At 38.4% G+C, this 25,184-nt stretch overlaps 5 protein-coding genes across 6 annotated transcripts; 2 read left to right on the top strand and 3 right to left on the bottom strand.

Annotated features, from left to right (window-relative positions):
* Positions 1-465: 465 nt before the first annotated feature.
* Positions 466-2,068, top strand: LOC126588678 (probable F-box protein At4g22030). Its single transcript, XM_050253787.1, has one exon. The coding sequence runs from the start codon at positions 556-558 to the stop codon at positions 1,831-1,833; it is 1,278 nt and encodes a 425-aa protein (XP_050109744.1). The 5' UTR covers positions 466-555; the 3' UTR covers positions 1,834-2,068.
* Positions 2,069-2,890: 822 nt separating this feature from the next.
* On the bottom strand, positions 2,891-6,413 carry LOC126588397 (imidazole glycerol phosphate synthase hisHF, chloroplastic-like). The gene is made up of 9 exons (XM_050253483.1): positions 6,171-6,413; positions 5,993-6,075; positions 5,637-5,731; positions 5,282-5,385; positions 4,503-4,672; positions 4,263-4,373; positions 3,763-3,868; positions 3,318-3,484; positions 2,891-3,233 (listed from the first exon to the last, which is right to left on the bottom strand). Exons 1-9 carry the CDS (start codon positions 6,316-6,318, stop codon positions 2,988-2,990), a joined length of 1,230 nt encoding a protein of 409 aa, XP_050109440.1. The 5' UTR covers positions 6,319-6,413; the 3' UTR covers positions 2,891-2,987.
* Positions 6,414-10,728: 4,315 nt separating this feature from the next.
* On the top strand, positions 10,729-12,196 carry LOC126590738 (uncharacterized). Its single transcript, XM_050256234.1, has 2 exons — positions 10,729-11,167; positions 11,744-12,196. Exons 1-2 carry the CDS (start codon positions 10,885-10,887, stop codon positions 11,926-11,928), a joined length of 468 nt encoding a protein of 155 aa, XP_050112191.1. The 5' UTR covers positions 10,729-10,884; the 3' UTR covers positions 11,929-12,196.
* Positions 12,197-14,802: 2,606 nt separating this feature from the next.
* LOC126589304 (mitogen-activated protein kinase kinase kinase 18-like) lies at positions 14,803-16,543 on the bottom strand. Its single transcript, XM_050254575.1, has one exon. The coding sequence runs from the start codon at positions 16,384-16,386 to the stop codon at positions 14,803-14,805; it is 1,584 nt and encodes a 527-aa protein (XP_050110532.1). The 5' UTR covers positions 16,387-16,543.
* A 3,091-nt stretch (positions 16,544-19,634) lies between these two features.
* On the bottom strand, positions 19,635-24,290 carry LOC126589305 (aspartic proteinase A1-like). Of its 2 annotated transcripts, XM_050254577.1 has the most exons (14): positions 24,136-24,290; positions 23,122-23,499; positions 22,949-23,009; positions 22,724-22,818; positions 22,532-22,644; positions 22,227-22,395; positions 22,100-22,139; positions 21,937-22,001; positions 21,318-21,431; positions 21,127-21,191; positions 20,792-20,948; positions 20,594-20,713; positions 20,321-20,409; positions 19,635-20,016 (listed from the first exon to the last, which is right to left on the bottom strand). In XM_050254577.1, the coding sequence occupies exons 2-14, from the start codon at positions 23,491-23,493 to the stop codon at positions 19,932-19,934; spliced, it is 1,545 nt and encodes a 514-aa protein (XP_050110534.1). In that variant the 5' UTR covers positions 23,494-23,499; positions 24,136-24,290; the 3' UTR covers positions 19,635-19,931. The 2 variants fall into 2 exon arrangements, with proteins under 2 accessions (XP_050110534.1, XP_050110533.1); XM_050254576.1 differs by lacking the exon at positions 24,136-24,290 and having other exon boundaries at positions 23,122-23,505.
* Between the last annotated feature and the right edge of the window lie 894 nt (positions 24,291-25,184).

Here is a 25,184-nt window from a genome sequence, read left to right as displayed (position 1 = left end):
TGAAAAGTGAAGACTGTTATATTGGCATGCAACACATGATAATTTTTTAATTTCAGTTCGGACATCAATTACATTTTTAATTGGTTCGTAGTCGTCTGTAGAGACATGGACTACAAGACAACCTAGAAGAGTGTTCAAAATTTGACTCTCTCAAGCCCCAAACTTACGAGTCCGGATCCTCGCGGGTTCCTCTTTACGAGGATTTCGAAAATTCATAAATCGTGTCCGTTCATCGTATATCGTGCGATCAGTTTTTATCAAGTACTGTTTATGTTTATTTTTTAATAAAATAATTTAAAATAATTTTTGACCGCACGATGTAAACTGAACGAACACGATTTACATAATCCCGAAATCCTCACAACGTGGATCTGCTCAAGGGTCCGGAAAAAGGTGCAAACATGAGTCAAACACAAAACAAGACCCTACGCCTATTTCGTGGTACTCTCTCAATTCCCTCTCTATAAAATTTCAACCAATTCCTCACCAAAAACACCATCAATCTCAAGTTTGATAGCAGAGTGGCAAATCCTACCAATTTTGCAGCATTTCTCGATGGCTACGCTTCAATCTTCTTTTTGTTCTTCTTCTCGTTTTTCTTCAGCTACGTTTAGAAACACAAAAGCCACTCTTCACACACCAAAATTCCAAAAATCATCCTCTCTTTCAGTTCCTAGACAGCTCCTTTTGAATGAATTAAATCTAGCAGCTACTTCAACTGATTTAGAACACAACCCAAAATTCGGAAACAAGAAAAAATCAAATCGTAACGAACCAAATTCGGATTCGAATTTGGTGCAAGAGTTGTACGCAGTAATGGAGATTGTGTCTGACAGAGCAGAAATGCATAAGAACATATGTGCTCAGAGGGACAACTGGAACGCCCTACTTTTGAACTCCGTGAACGGAATGACAGCCACGGCGGCGATCATGGCCGGACTCGCATCGGCAGCAGGATCCGGAGCGTCCATTCTGCCCCTCAAGCTCTCTGCTGGCCTCCTCTACATTTCCGTCACCGGGATTCTGCTGGTGATGAACAAAATCCAGCCTTCCCAGCTGGCGGAAGAACAGAGAAACGCTTCCAGGCTGTTCAAACGGCTTCACCAAGAGATCAAAACGACGCTGTTTCTGAAAACTCAGACTTCAAAGGACGTGAAACTTGCAATGGAGAAGGTGCTGGCATTGGACAAGGCCTACCCACTTCCTCTTTTGGGAACCATGATCGAGAAGTTCCCGTCCCACGTGGAGCCCGCTGTGTGGTGGCCGGAGGAGCACGAGACTGGGCATGAGAAGGCGGGCGAGGAGGAGGTAGAGAGGAACGGCTGGGATGAGAAGTTGGAGGAGGAAATGAAGGGCGTGTTGGGTGTGGTGAGAGGAAAAGATGGTGCGGAATACGTGAGGCTGAGCAATGTGGTGCTGAAGGTGAACAAGGTTCTGGCAATGTGTGGGCCAATGCTGACCGTGTTTGCGGCGGCTGGGGCGGGGGTTGTAGGGTGTGATGGGTTCGTCGGGTGGTGGGGTGCGGTGCTGGCTGTGGTGTGTGGGGGCTTGGGTGTGGTGGTGAATAGTTTGGAGCACGGCGGGCAGGTGGGGATGGTGTTTGAGATGTATAGGAGTTCTGCTGGGTTTTTTAAGCTGATGGAGGAGACGATAGAGTCGGCGTTGAAGGAAGGGGAGGTTGGGGGAAAGAGGGAGAATGGGGAGGTGTTCGAAGTGAAAGTGGCGCTTCAGCTCGGAAGGAGCATTTCGGAGCTCAGAGATCTGGCGAGTTCTGAGTCTTTGGCTTCCAGATTGAAGCAGGTCAAAGAGGAGTTTGCAAGCAAGCTCTTTTAATTAATTTTGGTTTTGTATATTTAGCTAGAACACAATTGGAAATTGGACAAATTACAGTCTTTCTTCTTTTTGATAAAATACAAGTCTTTATTCAATGAAGAATTATACTGGCAAGATCAATTTATTTAGTATATTAGGAATAGTTCCATTTATTAAAACGAGTCAAATCCCATATTTTAGAATTTTATTATCAATAATTATCTCTTTAATGATAAAATTTATTATAAAAAATAAATTTCTTTCATTATCTCTTTAATTATTTCTTCTTATTCTTAATTTTGTTGTTGTTATTTCTCGTTCTTCTCACTCCTCTAAACTCTATTTATAGATTTTATTTTTAATTTTTATAATCAACTTATATCATAGGTTAATTGTATTTATCTTCTTATATGATAGTTCTTTTTTATAATCAACCTGTCTCAAAAAAAAAAAAAAAAAAAAAAGGCAAAATGGGGTCCTTTGTGTTTTACTCTATCAGCCAATTTAGTCTCTGTGTTTTCAATTTGGCTAAATTGATCATTGTGTTTACATCCGTTAGCCAATTCCAGACAATCCGTTAAATAATGTGTCTCGCTTACCGAGGTAGATTATAAAATAAAATAAAAAACCTATAAATGGGATGTAACACAAATTAATGTATCTTGCTTGTAAGTATATTATGTATTTGTACATTTTAGTTAAGTTTTATATCTTACTTATAGGTATAAATAATTCATATATTTGTTACTTAAGTTACGGTCATATGTTATGCATGAAATTAGAAGATTTTTATTTATCTCTAATATTTAAAAAATATATATGTAATGAGTATAAAAGAAATAAAAGTGGAGGAAAGATAACAGTGGACATAACCTAATAACTTTGTTGATTTTTTGGATCGATCTAAAGCCCCCATTTGCAAATGCTGAATCAAAACTTTGCAACTGGTTGCGTTATACGCATTTACTTAATACATTCACTATTTAACGGTCAAATACGAGATATGATATTCTCTCTTTTTATTTAACCTTAGATGGCGAAGGAATGCACCGGAGGAGCTAAATTACTCAGCCACAAATAAACTTAGGTTCAAATTCAAATATTGAAAAGTCTCACTTGCCGAGTAATACATAACATCATGCCGTAAAATGCAGGACTGCAAAATTTACATACGATTAGTTCTGCAAAAATCCACAAAATTTAAGGGTGCCCTGTGCCATAACATGAAGGCACATGCTCGGGGTCAAAGAGTTAAAATGTTTCCGCTTAGCAGACTGACGGACTCCAACATCTCTTAAAACGTTTTTCTTTTTGGGATAAAAAAGGAGTCGGTCAGCTACATCTTTCGGCAACGCCGGGTTCAGATTCTGACTTCTATGCGTTTGTTTAACAAGTGTTCCCTTCACTGACTGAATAGGCACCTGCAAGGATTATAATCAGAGTATTAACAGTGATAATCAGCACCTAGATGCTAACAAGTCATATAAAATGTTCAAAAGCTATACCTCCTTCCGATGAAAAATGCCGGCAGCTAGGGCAGCCGATGCATTTGTTTTCCTGAACACCTCGGAGAAGTGTTCAGCAGAACCAGCACCGCTACTAGCAATCACAGGAATGTTCACAGCGTTTGAGATCAGCTTTATTAAATCTATATCAAATCCCTTCTTTTGACCTGAAAGCATTGAAGACTCAGCATAAGCGTGAAAATCCAACAAACTAGTTTGAGAATGAAGTAAGAGAAAATTGTAAATGACAGCAATGCCTTCCAGAACAAAATATATAGTTCCAAACATTTGGGAAGTTTGAGAAACTAAAACTAGAAGGGGAAAGATAGCATTCATTGTACAAATGAATAACTTTATGTATACATTTTATAAAGAAGGGTTATGCTCGAAAAAGAAATTAACTTGTAACAGAAAAAGTTTTGAGGAAAGCAATAGTAATCTTTACCGTCACAATCAATGCAGTTTAGCAGTATTTCTCCAGCTCCAAGCTCCTCAACTGCTTTTGCAAGCTCATACGCTCCAATTGGTTGGCCTTCTCGGCCACCGCTAACCTGAAGAACATACAACAGATATTTTCAAGATATAATCAGGAAAATCTTGTTATAAGGATCTCTAATTGTTGCATCTGACAACCAAGTTCATCCTCTCGTCCAGCCAATTATATATTTAACATACAATTGAAGCACAGAAATGTCTCACATTTAATTTTGTCTTTCTGAATTTTGGCTAAAATTAAATGTTGTTTGGGGCTTCTAACTAAAAGCCTCTTTGACTTTCAGTTTTCTGCTTCAGTTCCTCGCTATAGGGGTTACGGAAGTCATGTGAGATAAAATCTGCTACCTTTTTACTAAAAGAAACAAGATATGAAACATTCCTACAATTCCTGTACACTTTGGACTACCATTAAAATCTACTAACAGACAGGAGAGAGGAATGATATCTTGCCTCCACTCTTTTCTGGGTGGAATTGAACTGCATGCACATTTCCCATTCTAATAGACGCAATAAAATTGTCTCCATAGTTGCAAGTAGATGAAACCCAGTCTTTGTTTTCATCTGACTGAAAATTGGTACACAGTTATGTCACACCCAGTAAATGTACAAATCAATGTATTCTTAGTAGAAGTATGTATCAGATACATGAAACACAAACTACTTTATGTAAAATAGGAGAATAAGACATACTTGCATGGCTCTGTAAGAATGAACGAAATAGACATGATGGCTTCCAACATCATCCAAAATTAATGAGTCTTTTTCAATCTGTAAAGCATTCCATCCAATGTGTGGAACTCTAAAACCATTTGATGAATCAAAATGCCCAACCACTCCGGGTATCAAGCCAAGACCCTTCACTGAGACATGTATAACATCAGTTCAACTATAACTAAGTTAAATAGAGAAAAATACAAAGGCTATAATATTGTTAGATATATTTAAGTTCACATTAATTTGTTTCTATCACTATCTCCTTAAACCAAGCTCTCTCCCACAATCGTCGCTAATTATGATAGCACATAACAACTAGAGGCCTTCATTATCATGATAACTCACGACTGGATTGCGGCATCCTCAACATTTGCTTGTATGCCAGTATGAAAAGCAAAATGTTATCATATCGGAAGAGTGATTTCTATTCTAGGGATTTTAGGTACCATTATATAACTAAATCCATTAACTGGACTTTACAATACATGGAACGAAAAGAATCATTCATGTCAGATGAATCATTTTATACAGCAACTGCAAATCCATCTCTAATACATTGTATCAAATTATTCCAAATCCTTTTCAATACGTGATATTTGTGTTCTTATAGTTAGCCTTATTTAGAAATCCAATGTCTTTTAAATCATTCCATCCAACTAACTATAAGTGAATACTCCACGACGAGATCCATCTAGATGATTTATTACAAAAATTGAAAAACAAAGTGGGTGAAAAATGAGGCATGAAGCACTGACCTGGTCCATTCTCTTCACTGGATTCAAAAAGGAGTTGAAGTCCAAGACAAATGCCTAGAAAGGGTCGATCCTTCTCCATATACGAACAGATTGCTTCCGCCATCCTAAAAACAACATTAACGGTCTGAAATTTCTCCACCATTTAAAAAGCAACTATTATATGGTTAGTTACAAGTGAGAGATAAACTAACTACCAATCATTGTCACGATGCTTCTTTGATCATGAGTAACTTAAATCACATTTCCCATTCTCCGAATATGCACTTTATCCCTTCTTTGTCACTAATCCATTTGTACGGACTCAACGAACAATTGATCCTAGTAGAATCCGATATAAAAGAAAAGAAACACATACCCATTCTTATTCAGCACATCCATGGCAGCAGCGAAAGCACCCACACCAGGAAAAACTAGGCGTTCCGCATTCAGAATGTCTTCCGGAGTTTGGACCTACATTTCGAACTTCTGTTAAAACATAACTCAATTATTTACTATCCTTTACACGAAACTGATTTCCGACATCTTTCTTTTCTATTCTAAATTTCTAATAAAATCTGTAACACACAAAAGGAATACAATTTACCCAACATTACAAACGATATTATTTACAAGTATATTACATTGATGCAAATGTAAGCAAATTGTCAGCATTCAGGTAAAGAGAAACCAAGAAAAGATAGATTTTTGACCAAAAAAGAAGAGAAAAATTACATCTTTGACGTCGAAGCCAAGGTGGCGAATGGCATTCCTCACGCTGCGAACATTGCCGGCGCCGTAGTCGAGCAGAGTCACCGCTGTTTCATTATTCAAACAGACTCAATTACTATTGAAATTAATGATTTACTAAAACACATATTAGAGAGAGGGGAGGGAGAAGGAGAGGGGGCACCGGAATCTGCGGCGGCGGAGGCACGGACGGAGAAGTTTGTGGGACGTCTGAAATTGAGGCGAGTTTTGGGAAGGAATAGAAGGGAGGAAGGGGAGGCTGAGCGAAACGGTAGCGTCTTGGTGGAAGAGGCGAATGGTGGCGCCTCCATTGCAGATAGTGTTCCCCGCCTGAGTCTGAGTACAAAGTACAAACTGCAGAGTCGATAGGAGAGTTGGGACCTATATGCTATTTGTTTTTGGCATGTGTCTTAAAATACACTGCAGCGCAACATTTTCGCTGAATTCATTATTTGTTTTAGGTTTTTTTTTGCCTGAACAGTCATGAGATTAGTAGAGGCCTATGAATTTGTTCATAGTTATATGTCAATATTATCGTTAAATTATCATGTAAATAATTACATGACTACTTTTTAGATGGCATTTTTTACAAACCAACCCCTTCACTTAACAAAGATATTGACATATTTTTCTTGAAATGACAAAAATACTTTACGGTGGACAAACTTAGGGGTCACTTCTATCGATTTTCTTTGTCAAATGACTAAAGTACGAAGTTATGTCAATTCCAAAAACTATTCTGACTAGGGGTGGGCAAACGGGCCCTGGGCCAGCGGGTAGGGGCGGGTCCTAATTTTAAAAAAGAGAAACGGGGCCGGGTGGGGCGGGCCTTTGAAATTTTAGGTTCGGGCCTGTTCCAAAAGTATAGAAAATTGGGTACCTGAACCGGCCCGTTTACAAAAATACCCTGTGTTAGGTACTGTTACTGTCTCCCAGGCCCACGTGTTTTTTGTTCCTCCCCATGGGCCGTGACAGTTCTCACTCGAGAACAGTCCACACACATACCTCACCCATTTCCCCGTGTTTCCCCTTCCCCCAATCTCTCGAACCTTCTCCCTCATTCTTCTTCTTTGTTTCTTCTTCCCCCATCTCTGCAACTCTCATTCCTGGAGCACCCCACCGATAAATGATATGCTGCCGCCACCTCACAAATTCTTCCCCTAACGAACGATACATTGATTGGCTCTTCTGCCTCTAACTCTTCCACACACCCTCTGTTTCTTCAAATAGATGGACCGGGAGGTTCTACATCTGAGATATAAGAGCTGGTTGAACGCAGTGAAGATCTCGATCTCCACACTCTTCAATGGCGAGCGAAGCCTTTGCGACCACGTGTTCTCATCCTCTGCCTCGATCCGCGAGTCCTGCTTCACGGACATTTCACGCGAGGCGGCAACTTTGCTCTTCAGCTTCCCACAAGTTCTAGTGGCGGTGAAGAGCAAGAAGAACTCTCTCGACATCTTCTGCCTCCTCGACATGTACATTGCGATCTCCGAGAACTGGCCGGAGATCGAATCCATCTTCGGCTTTGAATCCATGGTTGCCGTCCGTTCTCAGGCCCTCAACTTGCTCATCAAACTCAGCGAATCGGTGCTATCTGTGTTCTCCGATTTCGAGTCCATGGTCCAGAAGGACTCGTCCAAATTCGACTAGAAATTTGGGTTTTGGATACTGGAAATTAGAAGAGAAAAAAAAAAGAAACAGGGTACCCATTGGACCTGTAGGAACCGGCCCGTTTTATACGGGTCGGGTTAGGTCCGGTTCTCAGTTTGAAAATAGTAAAACCCGCCCCGCCCCGGCCCGTTATATTTTCAAGCGGGTCCGGTCCGGTCCCTTCAATTTTGGGCCCGGCCCGGCCCGTGCCCACCCCTAATTCTGACTAAAAAGCTATACACCCTTAATATTAGTAGGCCATACTCCATAATGCAACAATATTTGATGGTTTATTCACTTTAGTATAGCAAAATTAATACTTTAATCAAAATACTAAGGAAACTTAGGCCATCTCCAACCGAAAACTGGCTAGATGGCTCGTTTTAGCACTCTGGCCCTCCAAGATTAATGAACAGTACAAGGTCATATTTGCCTCCATCTCCAACTGAGGGCCAAAGGGTCATAGGGCTCGTTTTAGCCTTGTCATAAAAAAGTGTCTTCAACCAAGGGCCAAACATAATTTCTTATTTTAAAACTACAACTTAAATTCAAATCCAACAGCTAAGTGACGTTAGTTAACCGTTGGATTTGAATTTTTTTTGCTATAAATAGGGTGGATATTGGGCTATAATTCACACAACTTTGAATTCAATCTATTTCAATTTAATCTCTTTCAATTCAAGTTTGCAATGAATTCCAACTTTGGATCCTCTTCGGATTCCAACTGGGGGTCCTCATCCAATTCCAAATTGGAAGAAAAATGAGCGCAAATGAGACGAGAAGATGAGGAATTTGATGAAGAAGTTCAAGTAAGGCACAACAAACAAAACAGAGCAGTAGCCATAATTGTGGCCATGGTGTGTCAGCCAACTAAGGAACAACCTCAATGGGGTGGCTCTGTTGCTGGTCGCTCTTACAAACCACGAAACAGAGCGATGATGCATGCCAATCTGATGAACAACTACTTTAACCCCAACTCGGTATACACATAAGATGATTTCAGACATCGCTTCTGGATGAGGCATCATTTTTTCGAGCGTTTATTTCGTGATGTCCAGCAGGTCAATCCATACTTTTAACAAAAGCGGGACAGAGCAGGCCGCTCTGGTTTCTCACCTCATCAGAAGGTTACTATTGCACTCTGAATGATGGCTTATGGCTCCTCAGCTGATTCGATGGATGAAACCCATGGTATGTCTGAGTCTTCATGCGTTGATACTCTTGAACAATTGTTCATGTTTACAAAGACGAGTACCTTCACGAGCCAAATCAAGAAGATATGAATTGGCTTATTCGCAAAGCTGAAGACCGTGGGTTTTCGGGCATAATAGTGTCATTAGACTGCATGCATTGGGATTTGAAGAATTGTCCCACTAGATGGCAATGAGGCTTCTGTGGAAGGTCGAGAAAGCTAACTGTTGTGTTAGAGGCAGTTGTCTCATATGACACATAGATCTGGCATGCTTTCCTTGGAGTTATCCCAAAATGAAATTACAGTTCTTGGGCGTTCACACCTCTTCAATCGCCTGACGGAAGGTAAAACACCTTAACTTGACTACTACATCAACGGTCGTCAATACAATATGAGGTATTACTTGGCAGATAACATCTACCCAAAGTGGGCGACACTTGTCCAAGAAATTCCAAACCGTAGGATTGATGCGGAAAAGTTGTTTACCTTACACCAAAAGGCATACCGGAAAGATGTTGAGAGATCTTTCGGTATTCTACAAGCACAGTGGAAGATCATCAGCGAACCGGCAAGAAGGTGGAGTCGAGAAAATTTGGACTCCATCATGATGTCTTGCATCATATTACACAATATGATAGTGGAGGATAAGCATGATAGGTATATTGATGGAGAGTCCGATGACGACCAAGACGATCCAAATAGGTCAAGAAGGGCTCGTGCAAAAATATATGGTGGGTCTAATTTGCCTTTCAATCCAAGAACTGATAGTATCTCTATAAATGAATACATGAGGCGCTATAGAATGATATGTTCCCATGCCACAAACAAGTACCTACAACAGGATCTTGTTGCACATGTTTGGGCCAAAAGAAGCATGGAGTAGGCGGTTTTATGTTGTTAAATGTTTTTAAAAATGTTGTTTAAGTTTCATATTGTTAAATGTTTTTTTTATGTTGAATAATTTTTATGTTGGTTAATGTTATTTAATGTTGTTTCATATTGTTTAATGTTGTTTCATGTTACTCAATTTAATTTAATGTTGTATAATGGCTTAGGAAGTTATAGGAAAAAAATAGAAAAAAAAAAAATATGAAACAAATTTTGTAAAATAGAAGTTATAGGAAAAAAAGTAAAATTTAAAAAAAAAATATGAAACAAATTTTGTAAAATAGAAGTTGTAGGAAGTTATAGAAAAAAAAATAGAATTTAAAGGAAAAAGATTTTGTAAAAAAATAAAATAAAACTATAAAAAAAAATTCAAAAATCACGGCTAGCTGACGTCAGCTAGTCGTTGCATTTGAAAATTTGGCCTAGCATCCGACAGGAATATTCATATTGTTGTCAGTTGGTTATATCCGACAGGAATGCTCAAATTTCTAGCCTAGCCTAGGGCTGGCCCTTTGGCTCTTTCAGATTTCGTGGGGCCCACAAGCCCTCTGGCTTAGCCCTCTGTTGGAGCTTGTTTTTGAGTTATTTTCGGCCCTCTGGACCCTTCAGTTGGAGATGGCCTTAGGAAAGGGGGAAATGAAAAAACGGAAACACATTAATTTAAAAAAAAAAAAAACTTTATTTACCAGGACAATCCACCATTTATAAGAATATTTGATGTTATTACAAAATTATTTGTTAAAGAAAGGAGGTTAATCACTTTAACCTGAAGCCCCCTTTATTCTCAATGACTTAAAAAACCATTTGAAAAAAATATCTCATTTCCTGAAACAAGAAGATGTCCGATCCCTAAGAGACACATATACCAAGTGTGTCCTTGGGTACATGATGAAATTATTCTATCCCTGCCTCATGTAATCGTGGAAAGTACAATTCTTTGATTTTTAAGTTCGCAGAAGCAAGCTGTTGAATCTCCTGGTAACTCAGAAGAAACATATCGCACAGGACACCTACAAAACAAACCCTATACATTTATTACACCATTGGTTTTTAAACCTTATATTTTCAACATCCTTCACCTTCATGTAATTAGCTAGCAAAATCATTGAAAAAAACAACTTTGTTGCTAATTACCAGAAGCAATATGAATCAAGTTTTGTTTACACTCGTGCTGGCTGAAATGGCATTGATTCTGAGCCTTTTGTTCCAAACCCCTGTGAGGAAGTTGGTGATCGTGGGGTTAGATCGATCGAAGCAAGGGCGAGGGCCCTTGGTGGCGAAGAGCGTGGGAGGAACCATTCTCGTCTTCTTTAGCTCCACCATATATAGTGTATTCAGTGTTCAGAATCGTTTAACAGAGACAGGCTTTGTCAATCCAACAGATGAGGTTCTTATGGCACATCGTCTCCTAGAAGCATCTCTCATTGGTAAGCTATGTCCATAGTAACCCTTTTCGTTAAAATTTACTTGGGGAAAAACTATATCAGTAACCTTGTTAGGGTAAAGTTGTTGGAGTTTTCAATCTTGATGATTGCATGTATCTAATTTTTGGGCGATGAATGAAAATCCTTTTCTGTTGGCAATTCTGTAACCAATCTCATGTCATGTTAAGTCTTGTAAAACATAACTCTTCGAAGCAGAAAAAGCTTAGTTGGAAGTGAAGAAAGTTGAGGCTCCATGCACCCTAAATCCAAGAGGTGGAGTCATCCAACTCCTTATAAACCTTTGAGAGGTTTTTTAAATTTCCGACGTGGGACAATATATTCTTCACGTAATCACAACAAGTACCATGTTGCCTTCTGTCCCAGTTAAAAAATACATAGTTTGCCTTAATTATAAGTTCAGTGGTTTTGCAGCAAGGTAACGAATACAACTCGGCCGATGCCAAACACCGGTTTATAGTTAGAGGCTAGCTTTTGTTCATAATTTATATGTTTTTATTTAACTAGTTGTAATTATGCCTTTTTTCTCTAATTATACTTGGAATGTTTGTCATTGCACAGGGTTTTCCTTATTCCTGGCAATGGTTATAGATAGACTACACTACTATATCAAAGAGCTCCATCTGCTCCGAAAACGCGTTGAAGAAGTGAAGAATCTGAAAAAGGATCAAGAGCACAGGGAAAGTACTGCTCCTGCAGAAGTGAAGAAGGCAACACAGATGATAGATAAGGCAGCCGAAAGCTGACTTATGAAGAAGAATAACCAAATGAGCTAGCAGAAGCTTCCAATAATGAATTCACTGATTAGTTCACATTAATAGTAGAATTGGTAAATACCAAAGTTTCTCATTAATCCCCAAACAGTAATTCAAATCAACATGGATTGATCATCACTGACATATTAATGCATACATAGCTTGCTAAATTTTAGATTGCTTCATAGAATAGATGAACTACTAGGGTCTCATGTAAATATAATACATACTTACAAAGTGCAATTTCTTTTATTGATAACACGCAATGTGATAAACTGGGAGCATGCGTAAGTTGGGCTTGAAATTTAATAAATGGGAGTTGGTCGATTTTTATATACAAATAATACTGATCAACTTTAAAGGTATAAATTGCTTAGAGAGAGATTCGAACTTTGAGTCTACATAAAAATCAGACCCTAATTGCTAAAGTCCAATGCACAAACACATAATTTTTTTACAAGTTCAATAAAGAAAAATTAGGCGAGATTAGCCCTTCGGCAATGGTCGCGTGCAAGGTACCTACTCTCCCTATTGAGGTGAGAACCATTACACCCAAAAAAACCCCTCCGTCCCTCCTTCACCATTTTATTAAGAAATATAAAGGAAAGTAAATGAAAAAAAAAAAAAAAAAACAAACCAGGCGAACTAATTCAAAACCCGCAGTGATCAAATGGTCAACGAAACCGATAACAAAAATTTAAGTTATGAGAAGTCAAGTTTCAATGTGACTTTTATTTTCCTATTCAAACCCTAACAAAAAAAATAATTAAGTTAGGGAGTAAAATTAGCTCATGAGCTCTCATAGGCTAGTTTAACTCCGGTAGGTGTGAAGAATGAAGATGCAAAACCTTTGAACAGGCTAATTTGGTGTCTGCAATTTGATGAGATATGATAACTCCATCTTCCAGAAAGCGAGCGTACCATCAAGCTATTCAATCCTAATCATCAAATGAACCACATATACATGTTTTCCATTTACAGATGAGTACGAGAGAATACCAATATTAGGTGAAATAACAATGCATCTTATATTTCGATAGGGTGTTCGAATAGATGGTGCTGATCTGAAAAATCTTTCCCAATTCACCAAACATATGGTAAGCTAGCATTGCCGTTGAGTAGAGACATATTTGACACGTCACAATTACGCAAGGATGATCGCATAAATTTTGCTTGTTTGTTAAAAGCCTTTAGGTCTTGCGAGTCCTGAGTTGACCTTTCAATACCACAAAGAGAAAATGAAGGGAAATAGTGAAGAGCCAACGTGTTTGACTCTTCCAGAAGTCGATTTTCATCATGGATTGGATGGATCTATTAATAAGTTGACGTCTTAAAATTAGTTGACTTTGTTTAAAGTCTCTTTTCGTTTATACTCTACGCCTAGTTGCATGCATTTTTCCTTTTATTAAAACAAACACCCTTTTAATTCTTCCATCCCCTTGCTGTGCCATAGAACACATTCGCTTTACTTCTTCCACTAGATGTCAATTGCCAAAGGAGGTTAGGTAATGCCAATTTAATAAGACTATTGAATGGTGTGTTAAGTTCACAAGAAGAATTGTTCTATGGAATACGACACGACACGGGAGTACGAAAGGATACCGCCGTGTCCATGCATAGTAGGTTATAATTTAGATTCTCTTGGTGAATTACATTATATGACAGTTGATGCATCAATTAGAAATTGATTTTGTTAAGTAATACAAGAATTATCCATACAAATTATACATGTGTCGGTGGTTAAGAGCAAAATGAAATTATGAGTCAGAGAAAAAGCTGGTAGTTGATACATATAACATACATATATTATAGAGAGAGATTGTGTGGATGTGTACTATTTATTTGCGAATTGAGCACCCCCCACCTCCCCACCCATGATATTAGAATGGGGAAAGAATTAAACTTTGAATTTGAATATTATTCACCTACATAGCCATGATAGAGAATAGGTAGTGGGAACAAACTTGTTGACTCCTCTCAATTGTCTAACAAAAGTCTCTCTTCTTCGTTCACGCAGGAAGCTTCATCAACCTCTCAATAAATTAAATTGACTTCTATGTCAAGCCAAAATATATATGAAGACTTGAATAATCTCCGGTAGTATGTGAGAGCGAGGTTTATAATACTAGTGTACTCGTGCCGTGAAAGTCCTCCTTTTAACCACCTGCCCGAAGCTGGCCACTGTTGTAGTTGCAGAAGGGAAGAAATCGAACATCAGAGCAGAGATCAATTCACTGGCTATGGCTAGCTCTTCACAGACTGTAAATGGATTTAACCCTTCACATGCATGTCAGTGAAAAGCCTAATGCCCACATGATATATTGTTGTCATGAGGAGAATATTCAAAGAAAATATATGCAAACAAAAAGGCTGGCCTAGCTTGCAAAACTTTGTGTACAATAGAATAATGCAATCTTCCTAAGATCAATGATTGGGATATGTTTAAAAATTAAAAAGAAATCAAAAAATTAAAAGAACAAGCTGGCCTTGTTTCTCCTTCTGGATAACACGAGAGACAGCTCCTCTTGATTTGTGTATAGAGACGGCATAAGAGGCCAAAAGGGGTGAATAAATACATGCAGATCCAGGTTATGTGTATGCTTAATTAAGCTTAGGAATATATAAATAATCAGAGTGACAACTAATCAAAAGTCACAGTTTGGTACCCTAACTAAGGTCCTTAAGTAGAGGGAGCATTCCTGTCGAAACATGTAAAGCTCCACATCCGAAACCTGATAAAATCAAATCCTCCTTAAAATGAAAAATTGCATCGATGCCTTTTGTATAACACCATTGGCATATTAGACTGCAACGATAATTAAGTTATGAACAATATTAATGTTTGATTAGTAGCGAGTCGTTGAATCAACTATGAAACTTTGACAATTCAAGTTTGAGACCTCTTCTAGTATTGGGAGCAGCAGGATCGCTAAACGGGTAGCTAGTCGGTGATTTGTCAATGCTATAGGCTTGTCGCCCTTGGAAGTTGGAACTACTAAAACTAAAACAAAATAGAAAAGAAACTCCACTAATGTTACTTTGGCAGGCAAAACTAAGACACGAATGATAACAATGGGAGTGAATAAAATCATAATTCTGATTATCTGATTCAATTTGAAGATGGTTTGATACAAAATAATCTTCTATCACACTATTACTAATCATAAATTCAAAATCTAAATCCTCATCAGAGTTTAAACTCTCAGTCTCTTCAAGAACAATTGAAGCCACAGTTGAAGAAGTTGCAGCAAAAACTTCATCGTCTGAGACGACATTGTTGTTTGCAACATCCAAGTTTTCGAGTTCTTCGTCGCCATTGCTTCTAACAGTGGACCAACTTTCGTCAAATTCCCAATTGGGTGCATATGAAGATGTCGAAAATCCAATCAGTTTCTTGATCCTTTCTGTTGGAGAATTCAAACAAACACCTTCAACCTCAACAGATTGCAATCCCGTTGGACTTTCAGATCCTTCAAATGAATCCCAAAGGCCTTGATCCAACACACTAATTGGAGACCCCATTACTTGCTCTGTATTGAACTTGGACCCCAAATGCTCTTCCAGAAATGGATGCTCAAGAAGCTGCTTAGCTGTCCACCTCTCTCTTGGATCTTTCATCAAACACTTGCTCAAGAAATCCTTACCCTTGCTCGAAAGTCGGCTTGGAATCTCCGGTACCTCACCGGAGAATCCAATCCGGTAGATAGCTGAAACCGGATCATTTATCTCCGGCCAAGGCCCGCCACCGGTTGCCATTTCTATAATTGTGCACCCTAGAGCCCATATGTCAGCCCCAAACCCCTGCTCCTCGCCGCGAGCAACCTCTGGCGCCATAAACACCGGCGTACCCGAAATAGTAGCACTTGCCTCGACAGAGTATTCGTCCTCTGCAACTCCTTGTACCAATTTAGCACAACCCAAATCGGCAATTTTGGCGCTCTCTTCGGTCACCAAAATGTTTTGGCTCTTGATGTCACAATGTACCAACTTATTCTCATGCAAATACTCCAATCCTTGCACAATTTGATGTGTGTACAGTTGGATCATGGCCTCCTCTAGCGGCCCTCCCCGCCTCCGAATCGCATCGAAAAGCGTGCCGCCGGATACGTACTCCATGCAGAGATTGTACATATGCTCGTTGTTTTCAATGCTAACATTGCAGCCCAAGTACTTAACTATATGGGGGCAACTTAGCTTGGACAAGAAACATTGCTCCTTCTGCAAAAAAGACGAGCTGGAGAGCTCGGTAGACTTCACCGCAAATCGTTCGCCGGAGATGGTGCTGGTGGCGAGGGAGACTGTGGCAGTGGAGCCGCGGCCGACGGTCGGTCCTCGGGTCCAGTGCTCCATGGCAGAAGAGAAAATGTGAGAGTTTTGAGTTTTATGTTTGGTGGCGATTTTTGAAATGTTTGCCTGAATGGCTAAATGCTCATTATTTATACGTGACATTGGGGTTGGGGGGTCCAAAAAGTAAACCCCAAAAGTATATAAAATAAGATGTTAATTAACCAGATAATTAACTGTTAAAGCTTCTTGTAATCGAGCCACGTGGCAAAAGGAGAGGGGCGTTTGACAGCTCTGGCCGTCTTGGAGCGCAGATACTTAGGCTTGTAATAACGCCACCCACATGGCGACACATGAAGCCACATGCCAAGATTGCGGGCTTAAGAGGAGATTATGGGGGAAAGAGGGGAATATGCTGCTTAAGTGCTTTTGCGTTTTGGAGAAGTCGGAAGTCTTTTTTTTTCGGCGGCGCCAAAAAGTACTTAACAAACCTCTAGATGCATCGTCTTTTTCTTTCAACGCGGTTTTTGAATATTTTTCTTTCAGTGTGAATGGAGCTTACTTTTGCACTATGACTTGCTACATGGGTTGAATGAGTTCACACTCCTCCGGAATCTATGTAAAATGGATTAATGAGATAACGTTGTTTAGGTTTGTGATTAGGTTGATCGAGTCTACCGGTTTTGTCGTTGTCCATACACGTAAAGAATTTTCAACTGATATCGAATCTATCGTAAAATTCATATATGTTTACGTACACAATTGATCTTAAGATTTAATGAGTCCCAACTGTTAAACTGCGATAAGGTCGTACCCAGTGCACAAGGCTTCTGCTTTACGCAGGGTCTGGGAGAGGTGAATGTCGGCTAGCCTTACCCCCATTTATAAAGAGGCTATTAAATTTCTTTTTGGGGCTTGTGGAAACTTGAGAGCGAAACCAGCACAATACTTGACAATGTGAAATTGAAGATTCATTGTACTAGGGGCATTAATATGAATATTCAACCTATATTAATGTACATAAAGAATTTGAGGTAAGGTCAACTAAACTGGAAAGCTTCTAATCCAACCGAATTATAAATTTTTAATCCAAAAAACTCGTAGCTTAAGTCGTCAGCACTTGCTCATACATTTGAAATCCAGTATTCTAATACATGTGGTGTTAGCAACCTTCTCGTTTTACCTTCTCAACTCTCATTCTCATTCTACAACGTTACTTAATTATTGAAATTGTCTACTTTTCAAATCACTCCTTAAAGATCATTTACGAAAAATATCAAAAATATCAGAAATTGTTTAACCGTTGGACTACTGTTTGTTTTCAAATTTCAATGTTAGATGATTCCAACATTATCAATTTGAATCCTCCCTGGTAATTATTCTTGGTGCAAGAAAGTGGCATAAGTGGTATCACAACGTGAAGGAAGGAAATAAAAAAAAAAAAAAAAATTGATCCAATCTGTCGGTGCGTAGAGAAGTCTGAGGGGGCAAGGCACTGAAAACTTATCTCCTTTACAGCTATATAAGCACACAGAGATACCAGAGAGAGAGAGAGACCCACATTACCAAACTATGTCTTCCCAAATTTACCCGTCTTCTTTTCCCCCTGTTTTTTTCTTCAAACCGGTCAGCTTGTGAAGAAAGGGACCAACCGCCCAACCCATATTGGATAGCACTGGCTTTTTTGCTTATTTGAATTTTCAGTACAGCTCGAGTTTAGGCAAAGTTAATGAGCATGCTTTAAGCTGCATTCACATTCTAGAGTACATCGGTGACATAAATTGCTGAATTTAACGGTTGGATGTGCGCTAAAGAATTAAGGGATTTAACGAGTACAACCTCATTCTTCGAAAATTCACATGCTAATATATGCCTTCATAAAGAGAAGAATACATAACAAAAAATTCCCCATAAGCTCTAGCTCTAAATTTAACATCAACATATCAATCACGTCTCATTCTTCGGAAATTTTAGACTACAACAATGACATACGATGCTGAATTTAACGATTAGATGTGCGTTGAAAAATTCAAAAAATATATAACCAATGGATCCGAACTACTTAAACTACGATGTGTAGAGGAGCCCTCATTCTTTTAAGTGAATCCAAATTAAAGTTGTTTTGATATAATACTGATAAACTATAAAATAGGAGAGTGCATCTTGGTCACATTTTTGCCTGGTCAAGAAGCAACCAAATATTCACTACTTTGGGAATAAAACGTTTCTTAGCTAAGTAGCTAGGTAGCTTTACGAACAAAGGTTACCATGTGATGAGGTCACATTTACAACTACAAATGAAATGAATGCTATGAGGCTTTGGCCTTACTGTACTGCCTTCACTACATACTGCTGGAAATTCAGACATCCCATGTGAAAATCTACTCTCCTTCAATCTCCATTCGAATTTTAATCACATTCACAACGCATGGGTTTTAATGAACTATTCCCAATATTTTTTTAAGCAGGAAATGTGAATTTCTTGAGGGGCTACTCTCTTGCTACTTTATGTTAGATCTAAAGATAAGGGAGAAATTTTCCCTTTTTGTCTATCTTACATCAAATACAATTTCACGATTCCTCGTTTGCTCGTCTCTACTCATCATGTTTAGTCTTGTCGTTATCATTCACCACGCTCCTGCATGACTCAATCTCGGGGCTATATAGGGATAAAATGATCCTAACTGCATCTTGAAATGCTATTAACTCTTTAATTAAACAACGTTACAGAGCGAATCCACAAGCGATCTCATCTCTTGCAAAAAAAATAGGATCCTCTCAATCGTCTTAATTTTAATTGGTTTCTAATCTCTGCCCCCATCAATCCCAATCCATGAGCTTGATGCTTTCATAACTTGGTTAGAAGATGCATCCCTTGCCAACTAAAATTTGTTTATGCTGTATGCATTGCCCCTTTTTATTGTTTCTTTTCTTCTGTAGGAAAATCTTTAGTACAGCGGCAAACCGAAAGAACCAAAACGATAACATACGAAACTAGATCTACTAAGCAGACGATTGCACAGGAATAATAAATCAGTTTTCAGGGTAACTATATATTCTGAAATTTTTAGTCGTTAAATCGCTCCATAGGGTTTTAGAATCTAAAATTTGAAACTCGGAGAATCCCGGGATATCAACTCAACTAATCCTCAAGGGCACACGTAGAACGCCAAAATTGAACAGCCAGGGCAAGGCAATGAGAAACAGCCTAACAGAAGTGTATCATGCATGCATCCACGAGAGTCGAACATAAGACCTCTGCTTCCCGAGGAACTTAACTATGCCAGCGCTAACACCGGATTAATCCGATGGAGTTTGGATATTTCTGTTCTATGTTCGTCTATATAAATCTTGAGCATTCAGCAAGTTACAGGGCAGGAAATCAAGTTCCCCATTAGACTAACAACAAGACGTTTCAAGGGGGCAACCAAGCTCATATAGTACAGTGGCACAAACGTAAGTACATGTATATAAACGATCGATCAAATGTATCGCATATGAAAAGAGTGTCGGAAAGTATCCACTTTCTCAGTCTCAGAGCAACGTTGAAAATACATCGGAATAAAGGCCACACACTGGTATATTTACATGCAATTATGATTCACTGGTTACTCCCAGACCCAGTACTAGATAGGATACTCTGAAACTCCAGTATGTAAAAGCGAGAATAAGCGACGAGCACAAGCTGCACATGCGAAGCTAATATTTATCTATGCAGCTTCCGCAAAACCGATTCTCTCATTGCCATAGTCAAACACTGTATGATAGCGACCCATGAATACATCTCCCAAGATCCTGTCACAAAAAACAAAACATTAGTAATTTCCTTTCGAGTCGCTCTCTTGCCAACAAGAAAGAAAGGATCATGCAACCAACGAACTTCACAAATTCCATTGGGGAAACAAAAGTATATCACCACAATTATCTTGACAAAAGCAAGAGGATCGTAAAACCAAGGGGTAATTTGTTTGCGGTCACAAAGATATTTCAATGTTAAGATTAGAATTGAGATGTCCATCAAATTATACCAACATATGAAATATTTATTGACCCAAACAAAATTACTAAATAGAAGTCTATAATAGATGGCAGATTGTACCAGAGAGGTCCGCGGGGAGGTGGGACATCCAAAGCAGTAAATCCACTAATGCATTGTGCTACATCTCCCTCGCCTACCTTGAGCACATACTGATTTCCATAAAAATAAAATAAAACGAAAGAAATATATTAGTAACGCAATCAAGTAAGCCACCGTTAATACTTTTGCATGTACAGACAGGTCAGTAGCTGGAAGAGATAACACAAGATACGCAGTCAAACATAACTTTTAAGTGTCAGAACAATGAAAGCATATCTAAACATTATATGGCACCTGCTCAGGGGTGAGATCAAATGTTCTTCCACCAATTGTAAAGGAAACATTGGGCATGGAAGACAAACCACCACAATCAACTGCAGATTCTCCCATTGGGCTAGGCAACCGTTCACAGAGCTGCATTTACAAACCAGATTATGAGCAAACCACAAAATAGCAACCTAGAGAAACATATCTGAGAAAGGGTAACTTCACCTGATTCACATAGTCAAGAATTCGTTCCTGTGTCTGATTCTGCTTGAGCTGGTTTTGCATCCATACAACCGTCATCTCACAAGCAGAACATGTCGCATCAGATAAGCCACCAGAAACCTTGTGAGCGTTCTCCTCCACAACACTCTTGATTCCAATACTGACCAGTCAAATTGGCAAAAATAAATAAACAGAGTGCACTGGAAATACAATAAATTATATAGATGCCAAACTGATTGAAGAAACAAATACAAGTATCATAAGTAGCCTTGTTATTGTTAAGATAGTTCAAAGCAAACATATTTCTATCATATCCCTCAAACCAAAGTGAGTCTAACCTAACACCACGAGTCCCATCGAATGAGCACAAACCAATCTGAGAGCAGATTTTCGCTGGTTGATCCTGCCAAAATAAAGGTAATAAATACAGTTAATTAGAAATCAACAAGTACGTATATAAATCTCCTCGAGTTCCCCAAACCAAGCTTTTGATTGATTTTACATAACAATGGGAGCATAGAAATTGTACCTTTGCTAAAATTCTCTCAATTATGGTTTCCCCATATTGTGCAACTACAGTCTTGCACTCTTGACTTACAATCCCAGAGGCTCCAATGGCATGATTAAGTTCAGTGATAATAGTCTGTAAATGAGAAACAACGCACAACAAATAAAAAACAAACAATAAACACGTAAACATGCACATCCACACGCAAATACGTTAACCCTCAAACCAGGAACAGACTCAAAGTTACAACAAAATATGTTGTAAAAAATAATTGATTTTCCTCGTCTAAAGAATAATCAATCAATAGGAAAGCAATAACAGCTGAAGTACCAGCTCAAAATCCAAGGGCACCATATGTTTCCACTATAAAATAGAAAAATTAGAAAATAAAATTTTCATGGATTGATGAGAAACCCACAATTGAAAACAACATTTAAAAAAAAAAAAAAAACCAGAAAGAAAAGGACTGCATCCCCATATATGATGTGCAACACAATAACACCACGAAAATGAATAGAATTCCTCTTAGAGGAGATGCATTAAGGCCACCCTTAACAAATTCTGAACCATCTTCTTAAGTAAAACGGAGACTGTTCGACTCCAGAACAAAAAAAACACATAATAACACACAAATACGCACCGTTGGGCCAACCAACAAAGAAGTTCCAGAATCAGCAATTGCCGAACAGCCATCAGCACAAAATCCTGAAATAGGTATGTTTAGCTAGAAGTCAATAAAATCGTACTAAACAAATATCATGTATAAGAAAGAAGAAAGCAAATATAAAATATCTTTATCTTACCAGTAGTTTGACCATCAATCATAACATCACCCATGTCAAACTGCCAACAAGAGCAATAGAGTGGGCAATATTAGAATTATTTCACAAACTCGATTTTTATCACACAATGAACGTTCAGAACACCAACCTGCCAATAGCCTTTCTGTGTAACAGGAACATATGTGTGCTTTCCCTTGTAGTGATTGGGGTCCACTCCACCAAAAACAATTTCACCTCCTTCTTCTTCGTCAGCATTACGGTTAAACCAGAATGAGAAAACTGGTTCCTTCAGGAGACCCTGATTGACCATGTTATACCTGCAGAACTCCTATAGTTAGAATTCTCGGAAAATGAAACCTGTGCCGTCAACTTACCTTGGGAGTCAATGACACACAACCTTCAGGACTAAACAAAGCAGAAACTCATAATAACAACACAGGAGACACAACGTACCACACAGGTACAGCATTTCCAACTGAAATCTCTTGAAATCCAAGTCCAAGTATGCCATCAAATTTGGCTACCAGGAATGTGATGCCGGGTTCCTTTGTTGCCTCAATAAATTCCTGAAACAAACCGCGTGTGTTAGTAAGGGCAAACCACCAACATGAAGTTCAATATGTATGACTAAAATGCTAAACTAACCTGATCTTTAACCACAAGATCACCAACTGTTACATGATCTTCACTAAAGAACCCAGAAATAGCTCCAGTTCCGTACTGGATGGCTGCAGGCTTACCTGCATAATGGAAGAAACCAGAATATCGTCTCTTGTCATGAAAAGGAAAATTCCACCAACGAGTACATGCATAAACCCTTGGACTAACAACAATAAAATAGAATAAACAATCATGCTGACAGAAACAAACCATTTTTGTTGTAGGTGCTCGAACTGCTTGACTTGTATTTCGGATGTAAATAGCACGCAATCTGCACTCATATTCAAAATAGTTACATTGTCTCCAATCTAACATCACGAAGAGAGGAAATTAAATTATTAATAACATATAAAGGATAACAAAACTAAGACAAAGAAACTCACCGAGAAATAACACTTAGATGAAGGCACCCACAAATTTGAACTACCAGTATCAAATATCACAGTGAACTTCTGAGGGGGAGTGCCAATACCAATCTCACCAAAGTATTGAGCATCCATGTAATTCTTGAGAGATACAATATCAATGTCCTCAGAATCAGCCAAATTCCCACCCAGACGATACTTTTGGAGAGCAGCTCTCAGAGCCTCTCCTTCATTGGAATCAATCTGGGAAGCAACCCTGTTATTTTGATCAAGTTTCCTCTTTTTGAGACCAATCCGGAGCAACCCATCTTTGGACTCGCAGAAAACCAACGGACACAAGAAGAAGCACAGAAAGAGCGTCGCTGTAACAGATTTGAGTTTGGTTTCCATGTTTAACTGCATGCAGAAAAAAAAAAAAAAAAACCATCAATCACCAAAACATATCCATTCTAAACCCTTGTTGACGAAAATAAAAAAAAAACCTCTAAGCCCTTAAACTAGTGAAACGCAATCACAACAGTACTCCACCGGAGTCACAGTCGAGTTTGCTCACAAACACATCAATCAAAAAATTCAACAAAAAAGCGTCGCAGACAGAAACCAGGTCATCGCTGTCTAACACTGCACTCTTTTACTTAATATTTTCTTCAACCACCGTTTATTTTCCTTGAAAATGAATAAAATTCAGATAAAAAGAACAAAATCAGAGTTCAAATTACAAAAAAGTCAGGTCAGCTCAGTTAAATAAACCCAATTTTCGTAATCAACCACAACCATATCAAATAAAACAAATACACAACGATTACTGATCAATTATGCACGAAATCAAAGTTTATCAGAACAAATTATAACGCAAACAGACAGAAAACATATCTCTAAAAAAATTAAAAATAAATTCCCGAAAAACAAAAATCTATGTTACCTGTTGATCACTGCTTTGATACGAAACTAGGGTTTCGAATTGAATTCCTAAAAAAATTATAAATTGAAAGCGATAATTACAAAGGAAATTACAGGAAGAAAATGACTCACAGTATGTAGGCAGGAAGACGATGAGAAAGGAAAGGAGTGAGCTTTTCCCCCAAACACTTCCCACTGGACAAGATATTTATATTTCGTTTGGATTTCCAAAGCCGACAACTTTCAATCTCATACGTACACGTGTTCTTGATGCCTGATCATCACGTCCGCAGAAGTCGTTTTATTCTTTTCGTGCAAGAGAGAATAACGAAGGAAAATGAGCTGTGCTCCTGTGTGGTGAAGACTACAGAGTCTGATGATTAGCTTTGGGTCCGTATGGCACAAGCCCACCTCAACTTCCATGATTCTTTCGGCCCAATGACTCAATGCTAAGTCTCAAGCGCAAGATAAATTGGCCCACTCTTTTGAGTTGAATATGGAGGAGCTTATACAATGTATTTTGTGAGGGGTTTTAGGCCGTGTCTGATTAAAAATCAGATGATTGAAACATTAATGACTCATTTACGTAATCATAATTCAAATAGAGGAATTGAATTGATGAGGAACTGAAACGAGGAGGAATCAGAATTAGATTCTTGTTGAAGCTGTTTACATATTAAAGTGAATGTACAGTACAAGTACAAGGGAGTTGAAATTGATCAGCAACAATGCACATAGCGACTGGAACAACATGAAAGATGATATTGTAACTGATTATCAATGTCATATTTAACGACATTGCCTTCACGTATTAGGAATACAGTTAAATTAGATTTGATTAAGGTTAGCTTACTAGCTCTTGAAAGAGAATTGGTTTTCCACTAGTTAGTTTCTTTTGACCTCTCAAAATTAACTCCGAATTTGCAGGTCTTTTCAAAAAATTATACATTGTACATCCCTATATATGTACTTTCTTATTGTAGTTTTGTGTTGTATTTGTAACAGATTTGCGATAGAATTTCTACAAGCATTACTAATTTAATTGGAAATTTAAAGAAGTTTATTTTTTCCCAGAATCTTCAGCAAAAGAGTTTAAGAATATCTAGAACATTTCTAGCAACTTTGGTAGTGGCTTTAGAAAACATTAGGTTGGCAATTTTATAACCAAAATGTGATGAAAG

Source organism: Malus sylvestris, chromosome 11 (genome assembly GCF_916048215.2).
Source record: "Malus sylvestris chromosome 11, drMalSylv7.2, whole genome shotgun sequence".
Lineage (NCBI taxonomy): Eukaryota > Viridiplantae > Streptophyta > Magnoliopsida > Rosales > Rosaceae > Malus > Malus sylvestris.
Note: the sequence above shows the minus strand (reverse complement) of the source record. Positions and strands in the feature narration are given on the sequence as shown.

Excerpts from the sequence above, each read along its gene's own strand:
- LOC126588678 (XM_050253787.1), top strand. The coding sequence starts at position 556 with ATGGCTACGCTTCAATCTTCTTTTTGTTCTTCTTCTCGTTTTTCTTCA.
- LOC126588397 (XM_050253483.1), bottom strand. The coding sequence starts at position 6,318 with ATGGAGGCGCCACCATTCGCCTCTTCCACCAAGACGCTACCGTTTCGC. Across the intron at positions 4,374-4,502 it reads ATTCTTACAGAGCCATGCAA|ATGAAAACAAAGACTGGGTT; the intron begins GTATGTCTTATT and ends ATTTTCAGTCAG. Across the intron at positions 3,234-3,317 it reads GCATTTTTCATCGGAAGGAG|GTGCCTATTCAGTCAGTGAA; the intron begins GTATAGCTTTTG and ends TAATCCTTGCAG.
- LOC126590738 (XM_050256234.1), top strand. The coding sequence starts at position 10,885 with ATGAATCAAGTTTTGTTTACACTCGTGCTGGCTGAAATGGCATTGATT. Across the intron at positions 11,168-11,743 it reads CCTAGAAGCATCTCTCATTG|GGTTTTCCTTATTCCTGGCA; the intron begins GTAAGCTATGTC and ends GTCATTGCACAG.
- LOC126589304 (XM_050254575.1), bottom strand. The coding sequence starts at position 16,386 with ATGTCACGTATAAATAATGAGCATTTAGCCATTCAGGCAAACATTTCA.
- LOC126589305 (XM_050254576.1), bottom strand. The coding sequence starts at position 23,505 with ATGCAGTTAAACATGGAAACCAAACTCAAATCTGTTACAGCGACGCTC. Across the intron at positions 23,010-23,121 it reads CATCTAAGTGTTATTTCTCG|ATTGCGTGCTATTTACATCC; the intron begins GTGAGTTTCTTT and ends ATATGAGTGCAG. Across the intron at positions 20,017-20,320 it reads CCTCCCCGCGGACCTCTCTG|GATCTTGGGAGATGTATTCA; the intron begins GTACAATCTGCC and ends TTTTTGTGACAG.